This window comes from Pavona decussata, unplaced genomic scaffold, assembly GCF_977016875.1.
Source record: "Pavona decussata unplaced genomic scaffold, jaPavDecu1.1 SCAFFOLD_21, whole genome shotgun sequence".
NCBI lineage: Eukaryota > Metazoa > Cnidaria > Anthozoa > Scleractinia > Agariciidae > Pavona > Pavona decussata.
The window spans coordinates 422,501-438,758 of record NW_028145444.1 but is presented as its reverse complement, the minus strand read 5'-3'; the positions used below and the strand labels follow the sequence as shown (position 1 = coordinate 438,758).

At 40.1% G+C, this 16,258-nt stretch overlaps 3 protein-coding genes across 3 annotated transcripts in view; 2 read left to right on the top strand and 1 right to left on the bottom strand.

Annotated features, from left to right (window-relative positions):
• The first annotated feature begins 2,503 nt into the window (after positions 1 to 2,503).
• On the top strand, positions 2,504 to 5,429 carry LOC146486058 (uncharacterized). The gene has a single exon (XM_085097912.1). The coding sequence runs from the start codon at positions 3,201 to 3,203 to the stop codon at positions 4,518 to 4,520; it is 1,320 nt and encodes a 439-aa protein (XP_084954038.1). The 5' UTR covers positions 2,504 to 3,200; the 3' UTR covers positions 4,521 to 5,429.
• A 5,640-nt stretch (positions 5,430 to 11,069) lies between these two features.
• LOC146486057 (uncharacterized) lies at positions 11,070 to 13,001 on the top strand. Its single transcript, XM_085095782.1, has one exon. It carries the CDS (start codon positions 11,234 to 11,236, stop codon positions 12,623 to 12,625), a length of 1,392 nt encoding a protein of 463 aa, XP_084951908.1. The 5' UTR covers positions 11,070 to 11,233; the 3' UTR covers positions 12,626 to 13,001.
• A 2,266-nt stretch (positions 13,002 to 15,267) lies between these two features.
• The window catches only part of LOC146486056 (uncharacterized), a 3,485-nt gene continuing 2,494 nt past the window's right edge, over positions 15,268 to 16,258 (bottom strand). Inside the window, exon 1 of the mRNA XM_085097852.1 lies at positions 15,268 to 16,258. This exon is cut by the window's right edge and continues 2,494 nt beyond it. Coding sequence (XP_084953978.1) covers positions 15,407 to 16,258 — 852 coding nt within the window. The 3' untranslated portion in view covers positions 15,268 to 15,406.

The window sequence follows — 16,258 nt, the reverse complement described above, 5'->3', positions numbered from 1 at the left end:
ACTTGTGCATGCTTCAATGTCGAAGGATATTTACCCTTTTATACTGTTTAGTGGTTACATTGCGGTGCACTTTCTTAGGTTTGCCCTCCCCTACGTACACTGTATTTTGCAGTTTCGTTTACATAAGAGGTAGGGTCACTCTTGGGGTAGCAGGGCAAGGTGATCCCCTCTCCCCTCCCCCCTCCCCCTTCTCAGGAAAATCAGGGTGTCACATTTTGTCATTGTGCGCTCCAAAATCAATTCAGGAAAGCTCAGAAACGTCTGATTGCAGCAGTTTGCAAACCGACGTGGAAGAAGTTCAAATTAAAATATAAGTTATAGACGAAAGTGGAAAGGAAAACGATTCCACAGACAGTTGTTGAAGATCAACAATTCAAAAAATCAAGAAAGCTACACGGGGGATGCAGCCTGAATCAGCAAAAAGAAACTAAAGAAGTGGTCGTGGAAGGTCAAGGCCTACTAAAGTGCGTCAAAGAATGCAAAACCAAGTGTGAGTTTAATGGTGCGGATTTTGAAAACGATTTGTTCAAGTACGCCGCTGCATAATAATAGATTTTGCTGGAGATAAAGATAGCCCTTGCGACAGCCCCGAAAGGATATCTTTTGACCCCCCACCCCCCCCTCCCCCAGGAAACAAGCGTGATAATCGCGCTTTCTACTCAAGCATGAAAGAGTTGAGATCTTATTACTGTAAAGTTTATATTTTCCAATATCCCCGAGTAAAATAGAGTATTTTTCAAGTTTATAGATTGTTTTTAGCCCTTGTTATCCAGGGTATAATAAACTGCTTAGCTTGCCTCTTGGACATCGTTGTAAGTGGAACATGCTTATTAAGAAGTGTATTCAAAAATGAGCGGGTTGTGCTGGCGACAGCGTTGCGCGAGGGGGGGGGAGGGGGGCGGGTACTCCCATATATGGGCTAGAAAGGTATGTGCTGCCCGATAGGGTATGGTTTTTGAGAGTCTCGATCTTTAAAGGGTATCATTTCTGCACGTGTCGGCATTGTGTTCCCGGTGTGATCCTTAGATAGGGTACCTAAGTTGTATCAGCATAACACTGTCACAGTAGTGAACCCCCGGGGGGGGGGGTTCTCCCCTATATAAGGTATATAGGTATGTGCCGCCCCAAAGGGTATGGTTTTTGAGCCGTTTTGGTCTGAAAAAGGGTATAGATTTTGACAATTACGGTCTGAAATCGGGTCAGGTTTTTGGGGCGGGGAACATTCACGAAAGCTTACAAACATATTTTTCTTCTCAGTACGTAACTGGAACGACTAACTGATAGCGCGAAAAAGAAATAGATAAACTATGTCATTCCAGCTTACTTTTACTCCTTGCGTCAACTTCCGTTCGGCAATGATGCATAATTATTAATATTGTTTTAAAATATATTACGTTGTGTCAGCTTTGCAGTAGTCTTTGGACTTCTCATCGTCTATAATTATCAGGTCGGAAAACGGGTATGAATTTTAGAGGTCAGGTCTGAAAACCGGTGTGGAAAATGGCATGTTTAGGTCTGAAATAGGGTCGGGATTTGAAGACCCGGGCGGCACACCCCCACCAAGAATTCCGGGGAGTACCCCCCCCCCCCCGGGTAGTGAACAAACTTCTCTGAAAGATGTTCCATGGTTATGATGGCATGCTATTAAACTAGGCTTACTCTAGTATTCTATGCTTGCCGATGTTACAGGATCGAATTAAAGCCGTTTGCGACATTTAATTCTTAGTTTTTGTTTTTCCCTTGAATAGGGTGTCATTGTTCGGGTTTGGGCCTTAAATAGGGTATCAATTTTCGTTTGTCTCATCCCAAGGTTAACGGCAGTCACCTGGCTTAAATTTATGGGAGTACCCCTTCCCCCCCCCCCCCACCCCTCCGGGCAGCGTTGGTTGGCGTGCTTTGCTCACTGGCCTGTTTTCTCAAGTTCGGGGCTTCTAAATCTTTTGTCGTGAACTTCAGCTACTGTTTTTAAATAGTAATACTTGATGACAATACACTTCCGACCTAAACAGTACTGGGGCTCATGGAGAACCCTTGTTGCCTTCTGGAACAAGAACTTTAACTTTAGACGATGCGAGGATTGGTGATTTGGCTGTCGCTCGATCAGATCAACACTCTCATACAGTTCGCTCACTCACTGACTAAATCCCAAGAGATCCCCTGGGATTTGTCCCTTGTCCCTTCGTGTAAACCTTTTATGAGAAAAGTCGCTATAACCTAAAGGTGGATTTCCACTGTCGCGTAAATTTTACGTGCGTACAGACGTGAATTGAGCTGGCTTTACGTACGTAAATAAAATAAGAAGCGATATATGAGCCACGTGCGTTAACGTAAAAAGATGAATGCTGTTCAACTTTTTGCGTTTACGTGCGCGGCTCATACATCGCTTCTTATTTTATTTACGTACGTAAAGCCAGCTCAATTCAGTCTGTACGCACGTAAAATTTACGCGACAGTGGAAATCCACCTTAATCCGCGATCAGGAGGGTATGATCGCAGGTTACAGTAACCAGGTTACAGTAACCAGCCTCGAGTGCCTTCGCCAAATGCCGACCCTAATTTCTGTCGATCAGGCGAAAGATCTAAAACAAACTGGTGGTACGCGTATTTCTACATGGTTTGCTACTTTTGTTGATAGCCTCTTGAAGTAGTTTTGCCCGGCGAGACGAGTTCTTCTCGTGACTTACGTGTGGTGTTTACCGACGAAATCTTTAATTTGGCGTGACATGCTGGCGTTTTGTTTCCGAAGTACGTCATCTGTATTTTTAACCCTGTTTTCCCGTAGTAGCTAAAAAAGATAAGAATTCCATGAAGGCAGTTTGCAGTTTTTAAGGTCGGCAGACAGGGCCGGAGGAGTCCACATTTTCGTCCAAAAGATTATACCGTCGCAGGAACCAAATGTTATTACTTACACAAGCTAGTTTGAATTGAAGGGCGCCACTTGTCCCCTGAAAATTATGGATTTCCTTTCGTGTGAATTGTTTATGTGAAACGACCCTGTAACGCATACCCTGGAATAAACACAAGAAGGGATTTGTCCCCAGGGATTTGTCCCACTGAGTTTGTCCCGAGCACGTGAGGGCTGACTATAAGCCCCGAGTCTGTCCAGACGAGTTGATCTTGTGACCTACGCCGTGTTTACCTACGCAAAGAAACTATTAAAGTAGAAGATTCGTAAATTACGAGTTAGTCCTTCTTGGTATATGACGACATGTGGCAGAATGGCAAATCTGATGCGGGAAAAAGGTGCATCAGCCACAACTTCGACGGGCCTGCTTTGTTCCAATCGGTTTATCGTGAAAATAAAGAGCGAATTTTTCTCGGTCGTGAAGTGTGAGCGACGTCATCATGAATCGGATTGGAAATGTTGCATCGAGGCAGCGGCGGGAGATGTACAAAAGTTGCGACGTAAACGAAAGCCCAGGCAGAGTCAGGGATGTAACCAAAACTATACCACTTCAAGTTCGGGTGACGATTGGAGACAGGCGGCAACTCTGAACGAACTTTCTTTCGAGAATGATAGTTACAGCTTTCAGCAAGCACTGCAGACTTTGCACTTTTGTGTAAATGCATTACGTCCACTATTAATGAACGGTAGATGGGCTGAATTTGAACGTCTTGCCAAAGACCTTTTACTTAAAGACGATGCGGTTACTCCAACTCGTGAGATCATCGTTGACCTGGAGAAATGTCTCGCTTTCGGTTACAGGATGAATGACCTGGAACGGACAGAAGACATGATAAAGAATGCCGTGAAGAAGATTGAACAGACCAGCGGCCCAGTTCGGCTTCTGCTTGAAGTTTTCTCAAAGTGCTACCTAGCTTCACTTTATAGAAGGAGAAAAATGTTTGGAAAAGCCGAGATATGTTTGGAGGTTGGCACGAAAATTGCGTCAGGCTTCCCTCCTTGCGTGCCTGTGATGATTTTGCTGTACGAGTTAGGAAGTTACAAAACAGAAATTGCTTCCATGTTTCCTGGCTCGAGAACTGAATATTCTGGCGCTACTGAAGGGAAGAAGCTGTTGGATAGTTGTATCAAAATGTGCGTTCAGTTGGACGCCGAATCATTGCCTACGTATAATTATGAACACTATGGGGTAATCAAAATTGCTCTGATGAATCTAAATTGTGAAACAAGTTTATCCAGAGATAAAGGCATAAGAAGGCAGAACATACTGGAAACCACAAAACGTCTGGATAGTCTGGAAAGCGAGGTCTACAGAAGCAAGGAATCACAACTATCAATGATCCACCGGCTGACTGTAAAGATGGACTTATTTTACCGCCGTGAGAAGTATCATGCCGCTGAGGAAATTGCTCAAGAAACACTAGAGTTGACTAAAACATTAGGATTCAAAACGGAAGTGGTCCGGCTTCAAGAAAGGCTGACTGATATCCGCAGAAAGATTAGAGAAACATCGGACAACGAGACATTTAGAGATAGACCTAAAATTATCGGTTCATGCTCTTCCACAAATAATTCGTCATATTCGTCAGAGCACGAAGCCTTTTCAATTAACTGATGCAAAAGTCGGTCTCTTTTATTAATTCGTCAGAAAGAATTTTAAATGTTAGGTGGTTTATTTCACTTGTATCATTGCCAAGCAGTGTAATGATTTTTTTTTATTTAGAGATGTAAGAGATGAGTTATTTTTGTTACATGTGTAGGATTGCCCGTAGTCACGCATTTTGCACATTTTTATGTGTTTGTGTAGTTGGTTTAAGAATTACTTTGACTCGAGCTCTCTAATAATTGCAGAGGCCGCTCTTTCGCGCCCGAGCGGAAATAAGGGACTGGATAGAGTGAACTAACGTGGACCATACGTAACTAATCGATGACATCAATGAGTAATCGATGGGTAATCGACTGATTGGTCATTGATTATTGGCGGTGATCAATGGGTAATCGATGACTAATTGATGATCTAAAATTCAGTTGTGGCCTATCGATTACTCATCGATGCCATTATTAACGCTATTGATTACTCATCGCTGCCATTATTGATATGATGCAATTGATTACTCATCGATGCCATTATTGATGCTATTGATTACTCATCGATGCCATTATTGATGTTGTTATATTGATTACTCATCGATTACCAATTGATTAACCATCGATTTCTCGTTTATTACACATATATCGGTGGGCTTATGCAGCTTCGTAAGGGCTTTTAGATCGGGCTAATAACACAGAGGGGCTTATATCCTGAGGTGGGCCTGTAACCGGAATGAAACAACCGTTTCAAAAAGAGCTTTAGCAGTATTGATCGAAATACTTTTTTAATTTACTCGGTTTAAAACATCATAATTAATCGGAGTCGTTTCAGTATTTGGAACAAATAAATAAAATTGGAATTTAGAATAAAGTTATACGGTAGTTATATAAAGAGTAGATAATAAAAGGGAGTAATAAAGTTATTGTTCCGCAATATATTTTTCAATTTTCTGTTTGAAGTAGTACAGAGTTCCAGTCTGTGGAAATATTTTAAAACATCACTCAAAACAAGGAAAGCTAGAGGTGGGAGGTTATATCCGGGGGGTAGGGTTTATAATGGGATGTGTTTTTTGGTTCACAAGTAGATGGGCCTATAACCGGGGTCCGGGGGGGGGGAAGGGGGGCTTATACGCGGCAGTTTACGATCTTATTATGCTGCACATCTATTACGTACGATTTTCCGGCTTTTTTCTTTTTTTTTTTTCATTAACTGAGTTTCCCGTTATTGCATGTAATCTTTACGTGAATGGTTCGCGACGAAAATCATAGGCAAAGAGGAATTGTACATGCAAGGTTAAACGGGGAAAGTAACTGAATTCATAGGAATCCAAGAGTCGTCTCTAGTCTATTACAATGTATAGGACATCTATGAGAAAAACGAAACGGCACAGTGCATATTGATTTTCATGGATGTCGACGGTAAAATTACTAAAAAGGAAATGTCCTGAAGGTGGAGCTGTCTGTGTCACTCTCCTGGCTATCAGTAGCCTGTTCCAGGCTCCTAGAGAGATGCGCGAAGGAGAATGCGAGGAGACGAAAACGAGGGGGGAATAGCCTGTTCCAGGCTCCTCCTTTTCGTCCCCTCTTGCACTCTCCTTCGCGCATCTCTCTAGGAGCCTGGAACAGGCTAGGCTATCAGAGTCTGAAAAACATACGTGTAAATTTTGAACATGTTTTCCTGCCGGGGTAAAAGTTTCCCGTATTAGGCCGTTGTTCCAATCTATAAATGTAAATATGAAATTGTTATTATTTCCTTATTTTCGATTTGGTATGTTTTGTGTAGCCACGAGATTATATCGATGACTAATCGATGTCATCTGTGACTAATCAATACAATCCATGACTAATCGATGACTGAAAATTTTGTGGCCTATCGTTTATTCATCGATTACTTATCGGCAATAATTAATGACTAATCAACTGATTACCCATCGATTACCCATTGATTACTCATTGATTTCATTGATGCCAATTGATGTCATTGATTAGTTACATCTAACGAGGAGCACGGGGAATTTCCATTTTTCCTCCCATTTCCGACTTTTCGGAGCCCCTGTGGAGGACGAAGAGTGACTCGTGCGATTTCATCCCTGCACGGACGCAAATTTAGAACCATTTGTAATGTATAATCACAGGTCACCAAAGCGTAATATAAGCGGCCGTTTGTATGGCCGCTTTAAAATCGAAAATTAAACAACCTGAACAACACCATTCCGTCTTTCAAACATTGCAATGAATTCTGCAAAAACTCATTTGGTATGTTTTGCCGGCTTCGTTTTGATGGCTTCTCAGAGCTTCCGAAAGCCGTTTTGAACGGTTTATCTCTCAGCGGCTGGTCAACTTGCAGCACTGTACTGTGTAAATGAGAAGGTCGGAAAAATTGAAATCCTATCTGACCCGCCATTTGTAATTGAGGAGAACACAGGAAAACCTCACTTAAATACGCTTGAAACTGAAGTACACGCTTACCTGCCTCATCATATGCCAAGAAAGATCTGGTGATTTTAACTTTCGGCGAAGTTTTAAACCACCTTGTACAGCATACAGTAATAAACAGCACCACTGACAGGAAAGTACTGCTCAGTAGCTTTCATTTGAATGGTCACAGTATAGGATTTCATCCGCAGACTCAAAACTAAGAACCACTTTGAACTGCATAATAAACAGCACCACAGGAAAGTACTGCTCAGTAGCTTTCATTTGAATGGTCACACTTTAGGATTTCATCCACAGACTCAAAAGGTAGAGCCACTTTGAACAGCATACAAATAAACAGCCATGATGAACAGCACTGCAGGATACACTGCTAAATAGAACAAATTTTCCAACGTGACATGACATGAGGTCGTCGAAACGTCACGTTTTTTTTCCTTTTAAAATAAATATTTTCGATTGAAATTTAATATTGTACATAATGCACGCCCTGAAGGATTTACCGCGGATAACGGTAATTAAAGTATGACTGAACTCGCTCGCCTTATTATCCTTAAGAAAAGTAAGGCATTAATCGTAAAGGCCGTTTACATGACAGGCAAAAAAAAGCACGACCCACGTACCCGTTAAAAATGATACGGTACTGTATTTTTTGTAAAAAAAAAAAAAAAAAGGTTGGGCTGTTTTGGGTCCATAGGCACCTATAGACCCAAAACAGCACGAGCGGTGAAGATTTCGGCTGAATTTGGGTATCGTAACAACTTTTAATGATACCTTTTTTTGCCTTTGGTATAGGCTTCGTAGTCTTTAAAATGAGCCGGCAGCAGGCCAATCATCCGAAGTCAACGAGGGGTTAGGCAATTGATGAAAATTGGTGTCGGAAAACGTTTGATAAATCAATGACTATCTAAAAAAAAAAAAAATCACGTAACTGCTGTCTGTTACGTGCATCAATCGAACAAAATCGATATCACAACTATTATGGCAGTTATCTCTTGACCCTCGCTCCTCCATGCCCACGCTTATATCTTGACGGGCGCCCCCCGATCGGTAATTTTGGCAGTCTCCCCCGACAATCGCACGAGAATAGGAGGAGATTGTGAACAGTCTACATCCACAGAAAAATTACAGTACCACCGAGCTACGAAACATTCAGAAAAAATTCCTACAATTGGGCAAGAGGACAAATGTTAGTGTCCAATCGGTAAAGCGGCGGTCGTTATTTACATGTAAAACTTAATTCTTCTGAAGGCATGTCAAGTAAATACTATATTATCTATTTCTCACTTGCTTATTTGTTATCAAGTTGTGTAGTGATTAAAGCGTGGAGTTTAGTTGTATTACGTAATAGTTCGTGTCCCGTTGGCACGCTGATCTTGTTATTCAAAGTAGTTGAGTGTCTAGGCTCGCCCAAGAACGTGTTTGTCTTGTGATTCAAGATAAGCCAAGTTCTAGGTTAGCTAATTTTGGCAGGTTTCTTAGTGGTGTTATTTCCCCGATTGGACACGTGTTTCCAGTCAACCAAAGAATACGTTTCAACGTTTTAGTAACCCTGAATGCTTCCGTGGACAATATTTTTCATGGGTTTCACCGTTGCCCTCCCGCTGTAAGAAGGCGAAACTACAAAACTGTACAGTTTTTTTTAGACACATACCACATCATCCACTCGATTAGGACGGGGGTCATCTGATACAGCATGTGATAAAAACAAAAAAACACTTACTAACAGTGGACAGACTAAACGGCAGATCACTGAGCTATAAACAAAACTGTACCGTGAGAAATAACTTAGATTTATTAATTTTTTTTTCTTGCCTAAATCGTAGCATTTTCACATATGCCGAGTAACTGATACCGAGTTCTCATCTGTGCTCACTATCATTTAGATGTAATTAAAAAATCGCATGTTTCTTTTTTTTTTTTACATATTTAGATTTAGTTCTTGGTAACGGTTGCTCCATTATGGCCGCGGCCCCAAGATCGACTATTTTTAAAACCTGGATCATTCCGCTATCACAATGCTATTCCAGGGATTTGATTGGCTTAGCCGCCATGGTATATGAGCTATTATACGATGCCGGAGACATAGAAACCATTTAAAAATTGTCTTCTCAGGTTGTTCTTGGAGAGCGGAATCAGCAAGGTCTAGCAATATATCTTTCATTGCTTTTAATAAAAGGCCATAAAACAATTATTCCACTCACGCTTGTTGGATATGAGATGATTATAGCTAACTTCTCATGTGCAACACGTGCTCATGGAATAATTGTTAATTATTTTCTGCAGTGTCATCTTCGATTTAAAGATACGTTTTATGCTAAAAAACAAGGTATGCTCGATTTCAAGTATTATTTTTCTTGTTAAAAAGAAAACATACTCTCTCCCTTCCTCACCCATCCCCGAAGCCACTACAACATTTGCAGAGAAAGTTGATTCAAGGCGGGCAAAATAGCGTCAGTAACGGGCAATTGTGCTTTATATTTTTTCAATGGTGTAGCAGAATTTAGTTGGTAAGTTCTAAAAAAAGAGCGAAAAGTAAAATACCGTAATTCAGTACGTTTTAAGTTCAAAGTCTTCCATGGTGGAAAATAATGGCAGTATTTTTCCGGAAAACCTCAGGCAGGTATGTCAGGTTTTTTATTCCGGTATTATGTTCCACATCAGCGAAACTTTCGATATCTAATAGGCCTTATCACGGTTTTCGACACCATTTTGACGAGTAGGCAAACACATCTGAAATTACAGTGTTTGTATGGGAATCCGATGTCAAATAATTTTCATAAAACATCGCTTCTGAAAAATTCATGAATTGGAAACTTTTAGCATTAGTTAAAGGATTTTAAGAAAAAAATTGGAGGGATGTAGCTGTGCCAGAAAGCGTCCAGTCGTGTTTTAAACTTTCCATACATTTGTCTGTATTTTTTCCCGCGAACTATTTTTAGTAGCAGTTTACGGCTGGTTCGCTGTACAGACAAATGTATGGAAAATTCAAAACACAACTGGACGCTTTCTAGCACAGCTACATCCCTCCAATTTTTTTCTTAAAATCCTTTTACTAATGCTAAAAGTTTCCAATTCATGAATTTTTCAGAAGCGATGTTTTATAAAAATTATTTGACATCGGATTTCCATACAAACGCTGTTATTTCAGACCTGTTTGCCTACTCGTCAAAAAAGCGTCGAAAACCGTGATAAGGCCTATTCTATTGGCGTTACAAGTCTCGTGTGTATCGTGATGTTAATCATGCAATTTCTGATCAAGGAAAATAAAAGTTCTGATATTTGGTAATTAAAGCAAGACAGTATTCGGGTGTAAAATCGAGTTGTTTGAGAATGGCAAACATGAGCCATAACCAAGTATATTTACACTGATGAGTAGAGTTCTGTTTTCTACATTCTTTGTAAAATATTTTACAAGGAAAATAAACAATAAAAACGTACACGAGGTTTCGACGACTTCATGTCCGGCATTGTCAATCCTGGAAAAATTATCATAAGTGCTTTATATATACAGAAATGGAGTAAGAAAATGTTCATGTAAATTAAATCGACAATTAAATAAAGAGTTTCGCTCGGATAGAGTCCGCTTGGGTATCGAGTGTCGGTCGTTTCTTCCAAGTGAAGAGCATTTCAAAAATTAATGGAACTTCGCTCGGTATTTCTTACGGAGTTTGAAGTTCTCACGAATGTTCACCAGTCTTAAATTATGACCGTCCTTGAGATGCTTTCCAATTACGGAATGTTTATGTTCCTCTAGGGGATGATGGAGGTGACGGCACACGCAACCGATATTACTTGCATAAAAGTCACATGAAAATCATAATTGGTTGGTCGACTTTCGTTTGTCTCAATTACAAGTCATCGATGAGCTTTTGCTTGTAAAGACTGGTTGCAATTCATGGTTGATTTTTTTTCCAAGATCATGCAGTTGCCTGTGAAAATAAAATGAAATAAACTATAAAACATTTCGCGTGTTTCCATAGAAACATGGTTTTCCACCGATCAAGCGAGTTCTTAAAACAGATGTGTTTTAAGAAACTTCCGGTCATGCATCTGAACATTTGGAGATCATTCATGAACTTGAAGAAGTATGACCATTCAAGATAAATGGTTATCATTGTCTGGCAGTGATTTCCAGAGATAGACAAAACCGGGAAAGAATTGCACAGTGGAAGCTTTCATAGCGAACAAGAAGCTGAACAGAAAATAATGGACTTTGTTCAATGTCTTCTCTCTATCATTGATAAACTTGAAAAAGTTCCGCTCAGACGTGTCAGGGTCTTGTGATTTTCACTGTCTTTCCATATGAGTTGCCAACTTAATTCTTGGTTAGCTCTTCTTGGTACATCACTAGCTCCGTGTGGCAGAATGGCAAATTCGACGCAGGAAAACTTAGTGTTTAACAAGCGAGTGCTGGCCATCAGATCGACTGACGTGGCGCAGTTCTCCAGCTCTGATCCGGTTAGTCCCAATCAGTTTGTAGTGCAAATACTGAATAATTGGGGAGTAGTAACAGTTGGTTGCAATAATGTAGTCAATGTTGACAACTCATCCGGGAAGCAACCGGCAAAAAACCCACTAAAGAAACGATGTAATCGAAAGGGCAGGAAGAGACAAAGATGGAACCGAAACAATGCCACTTCAAGCTCGGGTGAAGGTAGGAGAGAAACAACTCTGAAAGAACTTTCTTTCCAGATTGACAGTAAAACCTTTCAGCAAGCATTGGAAACTTTTCGCTGTTGCGCAAATGCATTGCGTCCACTATTATTGAACGGTAGATGGGCTGAATTTGAACGACTTGCCGAAGAAGTTTTACTTAAAGACGATGCGGTTAGTCCAACTTGTGAGATCATCGTTTATCTTGAGAAAAGTCTCGCCTTCGGTTTCAGAACGAATGAGTTGGAACAGTCAGAGGGCATGATGAACAATGCCGTGAAGAAGATTGAACAGACCAGCGGTTCAGTTCGGCTTCTGCTTGAAGTTCTTTCAAAGTGCTACCTAGCTTCAGTTTATAGAAGGAGAAAAATGTTTGGAAAAGCCGAGAGGTGTTTGGAGGATGGCTGGAATATTGCATCACGCTTCCCTCCTTGCTTCCCTCTTGCATGTTTGCTGTGCGAGTTAGGAACTTACAAAGTCTCACTAGTTGCTTCCAGTTGTCTTCGCCGCTTGAACGCTAAGTGTTCTACTGCTGATGAAGGGAGGAAACTGCTGGAGAATTGCATCGAGTTGTTCTCTTGTTTGGCGGAGTGTGAAGAAATATATATGTATTGTCAACAGGTTGCTATTTCGAAAATTGCTCTGATGTATCTAAACTGCGAAACAAGTTTATCCCGAAACAAAGACATAAGCAAGAAGAACATTTTGGAAGGCGAAGAACTCCTGAAAATTCTTGAAACCGAGTTTGACAGCAGCAAGGAATCACAGTTAGCAAAGATACAGCGACTGATTGTAAAGGTGGACTTACTTTACCGTCGTGAGAAGTATCATGACGCTGAGAAAATAGCACAAGAAACACTGGAGTTGATTGAAACCTTAGGATTCAAAATAGAAGTGACCCGGCTTCAAGAAAGGCTGACTGATATCCGCAGAAAGATTACAGAATGTTCAAAGAACGAAACATTTAGGGAGTCTGTTAGAATTATCGCCTCGTGCTCTTCCACAGATAATTCGGCATATTCTTCGGAACACGCGGACTAAGGACCAATGTTAAGTTTTCGCGCCAGAAAGCATTTCAAATGTTATATGATTTACTTGACATTTACATTATTGTCAAGCGGTTTTTAAACCGCTCACTTAGTGATTTAAGCGCAGCTGAGGTTATGGATTCCATTCTAGCCTGAATTTTTTTAGGGTTTCTTTTCTCAAATACTTAAGTTGCGTGCATAGCCGGTTGCGACGGTCATTTATTTATTCGAGTCATGCTTAGTTGCATTGCATAATAGTTTGTGACTACTTGTGTTGGTCTTGTGAAAAGCGGTTACACGTGTATTTACACATTTTCATGCGGTTGGCGCGTGTTTTGGTTTTGTAATCAAAGAATATTAAAGTTACCCAACATGATGAACGAACAAAATTGTTCATAGGTTTTACCTGTTGTTTTATAAGGAGGCGCAACTACAAAGGTTTACAAAACTGTGCAAATTGTTGTAAATTTACTTTGTTCAATTGCTATGATTTGAATCGTGTCGGACACGTACGATTTCATGGACACGGCTTTGGAACCGCCATCTTGCCAGGCGTAAAAAAAGCTTCGCACGGCAAGCCTCGCCCAGACGCGAATTCAATGCGAGGCTTGCCGTGCAAAAACAAAGCTTCTTATTCTCCCGAGAACCTCCAACATGTCCGCCGCGTGTCACAGGTCTACGCAGCGTTCTACAACCGAAAGAGGATGAGGAGTGTCACAGATAACTAGCCGTCCGATCGTTGCTATATAGCCTACTTCCTGTTTTTAGTAAGTGTGATTCCAAAGTCAACGTAAATGCTCGAATTAGCGCAATTCGAGCATTTACGGTATCTGAATTTATCCCCATCAGTTTTGAAATAATTAAAACATTGTTTTAGAATGATTTTATTTTCAGTTTTTTATTGCACATTTGTTGACGTGTATTTATAAACTTTCAAGAAAATAGAGAAAAAAAATAGTTTGTGTACTTCAAAACAATGTGAAAAAAAATAATAATAGAGGGATTTAGTATAACGTTTACGGCAAAAGGCCAACGGCACAAATGATCACGTGATCATATTAAGAGTCAAGTCCAAGCAACAACCGTAGACGATAATCCTGCTGGTATACGTTGGATCAATTGTTGATCTGATCGGCTTAACAAATACAAATGATAAAAGAAGCAGAGACCGATACAACGTAGAATTACGGTTTAAAGGTTACTATATTTCGGCTGGCCAAACCAGCCTTCTTCAGGTATAATGAAAATTTACATTGGGACATACGCTTATATAGCTGACAAATGTTTGCGCAATAGCGGAACTACGTTAAACTAAATTGATTGACAGTATAAAATATGAAGCAAATGAAATAATAATAACAAAAAATAAAAAATAATAAAAGGAAAAAAGCAAGTACATTTCTTCGCGAATATTAAGGCCATGTGGAGAAAGTGTTCTGCCTTTTTGAGATTAAAAAGGCTTCCCTGGCCTTACGTATTGAGTCTCGTTTAGAGAAGACTTTTTCTATGGGGATTAATTGCATGTCGTTAGCGTTGTGGTTAGGAGCGGTGAGGAAGTGTTCTGCGGCTGTGGTGGGTTTAGATTTAGTATTAGGGTTATCTATGGTGCGGCGGTGTTCATGTGGGTGGGGATTAGTCTAGTTAGAAGAAAGTTTAGCCGAAATATAGTAATATAATATAAATATAGTAACCTTTAAACCGTAATTCTACGTTGTATCGGTCTCTGCTTCTTTTATCATATTAAGCTTCATTCCCCGCCCGCCATTTTCATTTTCTTGGTAAAATTGAGTAGTTTTGCGTTAGCATGAAAGCCCACATTTGTTTTGCGCTGTCTACATCTCTGTCCTCCGTTTTTCAAGAAAACGTAAACGTAAATCTCGAGTTTGCCGTTTGCAATAAACGCGATGCTAAATCTCTTTATGATGAAAGTCTAAATATTTTGAAAATTAGGCAAGTGTTCGAATAAAAAGTTGGCAGTTTACATCGGGCTAGCGAGTAGAAAACTGATTTTGTGTGTTTTTCAGGATAAATATGAGCTTTTTATAGAGAATGTTTCTGAGTATTTCAATTTTAAATATATCTAGAGACAAGATGTTTTTGATTTCCATTGAAAAATAATCGGCATGAAAACTGCAGCCGTAAAACATGACTTTCAACAAAGCAGAAGGTGCGCTTACGAAAGTTTGTTTTCATGTTTAGTCGTGAAAGGTAAAAAAATACCGGCTGGAATATTGGAGGACAATCACGAACAAGTCTATTGAGTACCCTGGGTGTCAGAGGTTACCATTATTATTATTATTATTATTATTATTATTATTATTATTATTATTATTATTATTATTATTGTTATTAGTATTATTATTATGCGCAGTAAAACTAGCTGTACGCACAGTATCAGAAAGCAACACAGGGCGCGTAGCGTAACCAGTGAGCCAAGCGAAACTCAAAATAGCACGTGAATAAATATTACTATTATTGTTATTATTATTATTATTATTATTATGATAAAAAATAAAATCTTTCTTTATTATAATATTCCAAGCAAAATTGATATTTACAAGTTAAAAGTAGAAAAAAAGAGCTATTAAAACCTATTTACAATTCAATATTTAAAATTCATTTCGATTAAAAAAAAAAAAAAAAGCGACTATTTCCAAGTACAACAGAGCTATTTTCAAGCACAATTTTTTAACAATAGTAAGACTAAAATTTTGATGAAATAAAAAAAAAAAAGTTGTTAAAAAGATCCTAAAATACTAATTTACAACGTCACGCCATCATTCACTTTCTAAAATTAGCGGAGACACGCTTGGCTAGCGTTTAAGCGGCAGTCATCAATGAAATCCCCAAATGGAATTTTGTGAAAAGGTGTCCTGGAGCCTCGTACGCATGTGTGTACCGACTTTAAAATCTCAAAAGAAAGCAATGTTCTAATCCAAGTGATAGTAATGTGATAAGGTTCCTCATTCTTTTCTGAGAGCTTCTCGGCTAGGCGTTTGAGAAAACAATTGCAGTCGGCTCCCATCCCACCGTTGGTTCCAAAAACTAGGGGAGTGAAAGATCCCATTTCAACGTCCAGCACCCTCTGTTGGTACTTCCGCTTTTTCTCTTCTTCCTGCTCTTTAAAGATTGTCGATGTTGCTTTTCCCTGGTTACACTTGGAGTTAACATGCGTTACTCTGACATCGAAAAATGCTGTAACTCCTCGAGACCAAAAGCCCCCTGCCTTCATGTCCAGTCTTGCCTCCGGACTTGTCACCGCGCTTCTGAGGTTGAATTGCTCATTGTCGAGAGGTTGTAGTTGTGGTTCGACTTCAACGTTGGTGCAAACCTTACCAAGAAAAGAGGTAAGTAGGTTGCGGACGCCATCATGTCTCTGCGCCACGAACCCTCCCTTTTTGCATGACAGGGCATGGCAGACGGTATACTTCTCCCCACAAACACACTTGCTTGGTAAATCAGACAGGGGAAAATTATACCTTAAACGCAGAGAGTCTCTGAATTCTTGTTTATTCAGCACTAAGCCTTGATCGACAAGAGGTACTGCGGTAAGCCACGAGCTCGCACCCTTGTCTCTCGATTGGTTAACTGACCGCAGCAGATCCGAGGGTAGAGTGGAATCAATACTTTCCATTCTCGATTTCAC

Coding starts and splice junctions, on each gene's coding strand:
- LOC146486058 (XM_085097912.1), top strand. CDS start 3,201: ATGACGACATGTGGCAGAATGGCAAATCTGATGCGGGAAAAAGGTGCA.
- LOC146486057 (XM_085095782.1), top strand. CDS start 11,234: ATGAGTTGCCAACTTAATTCTTGGTTAGCTCTTCTTGGTACATCACTA.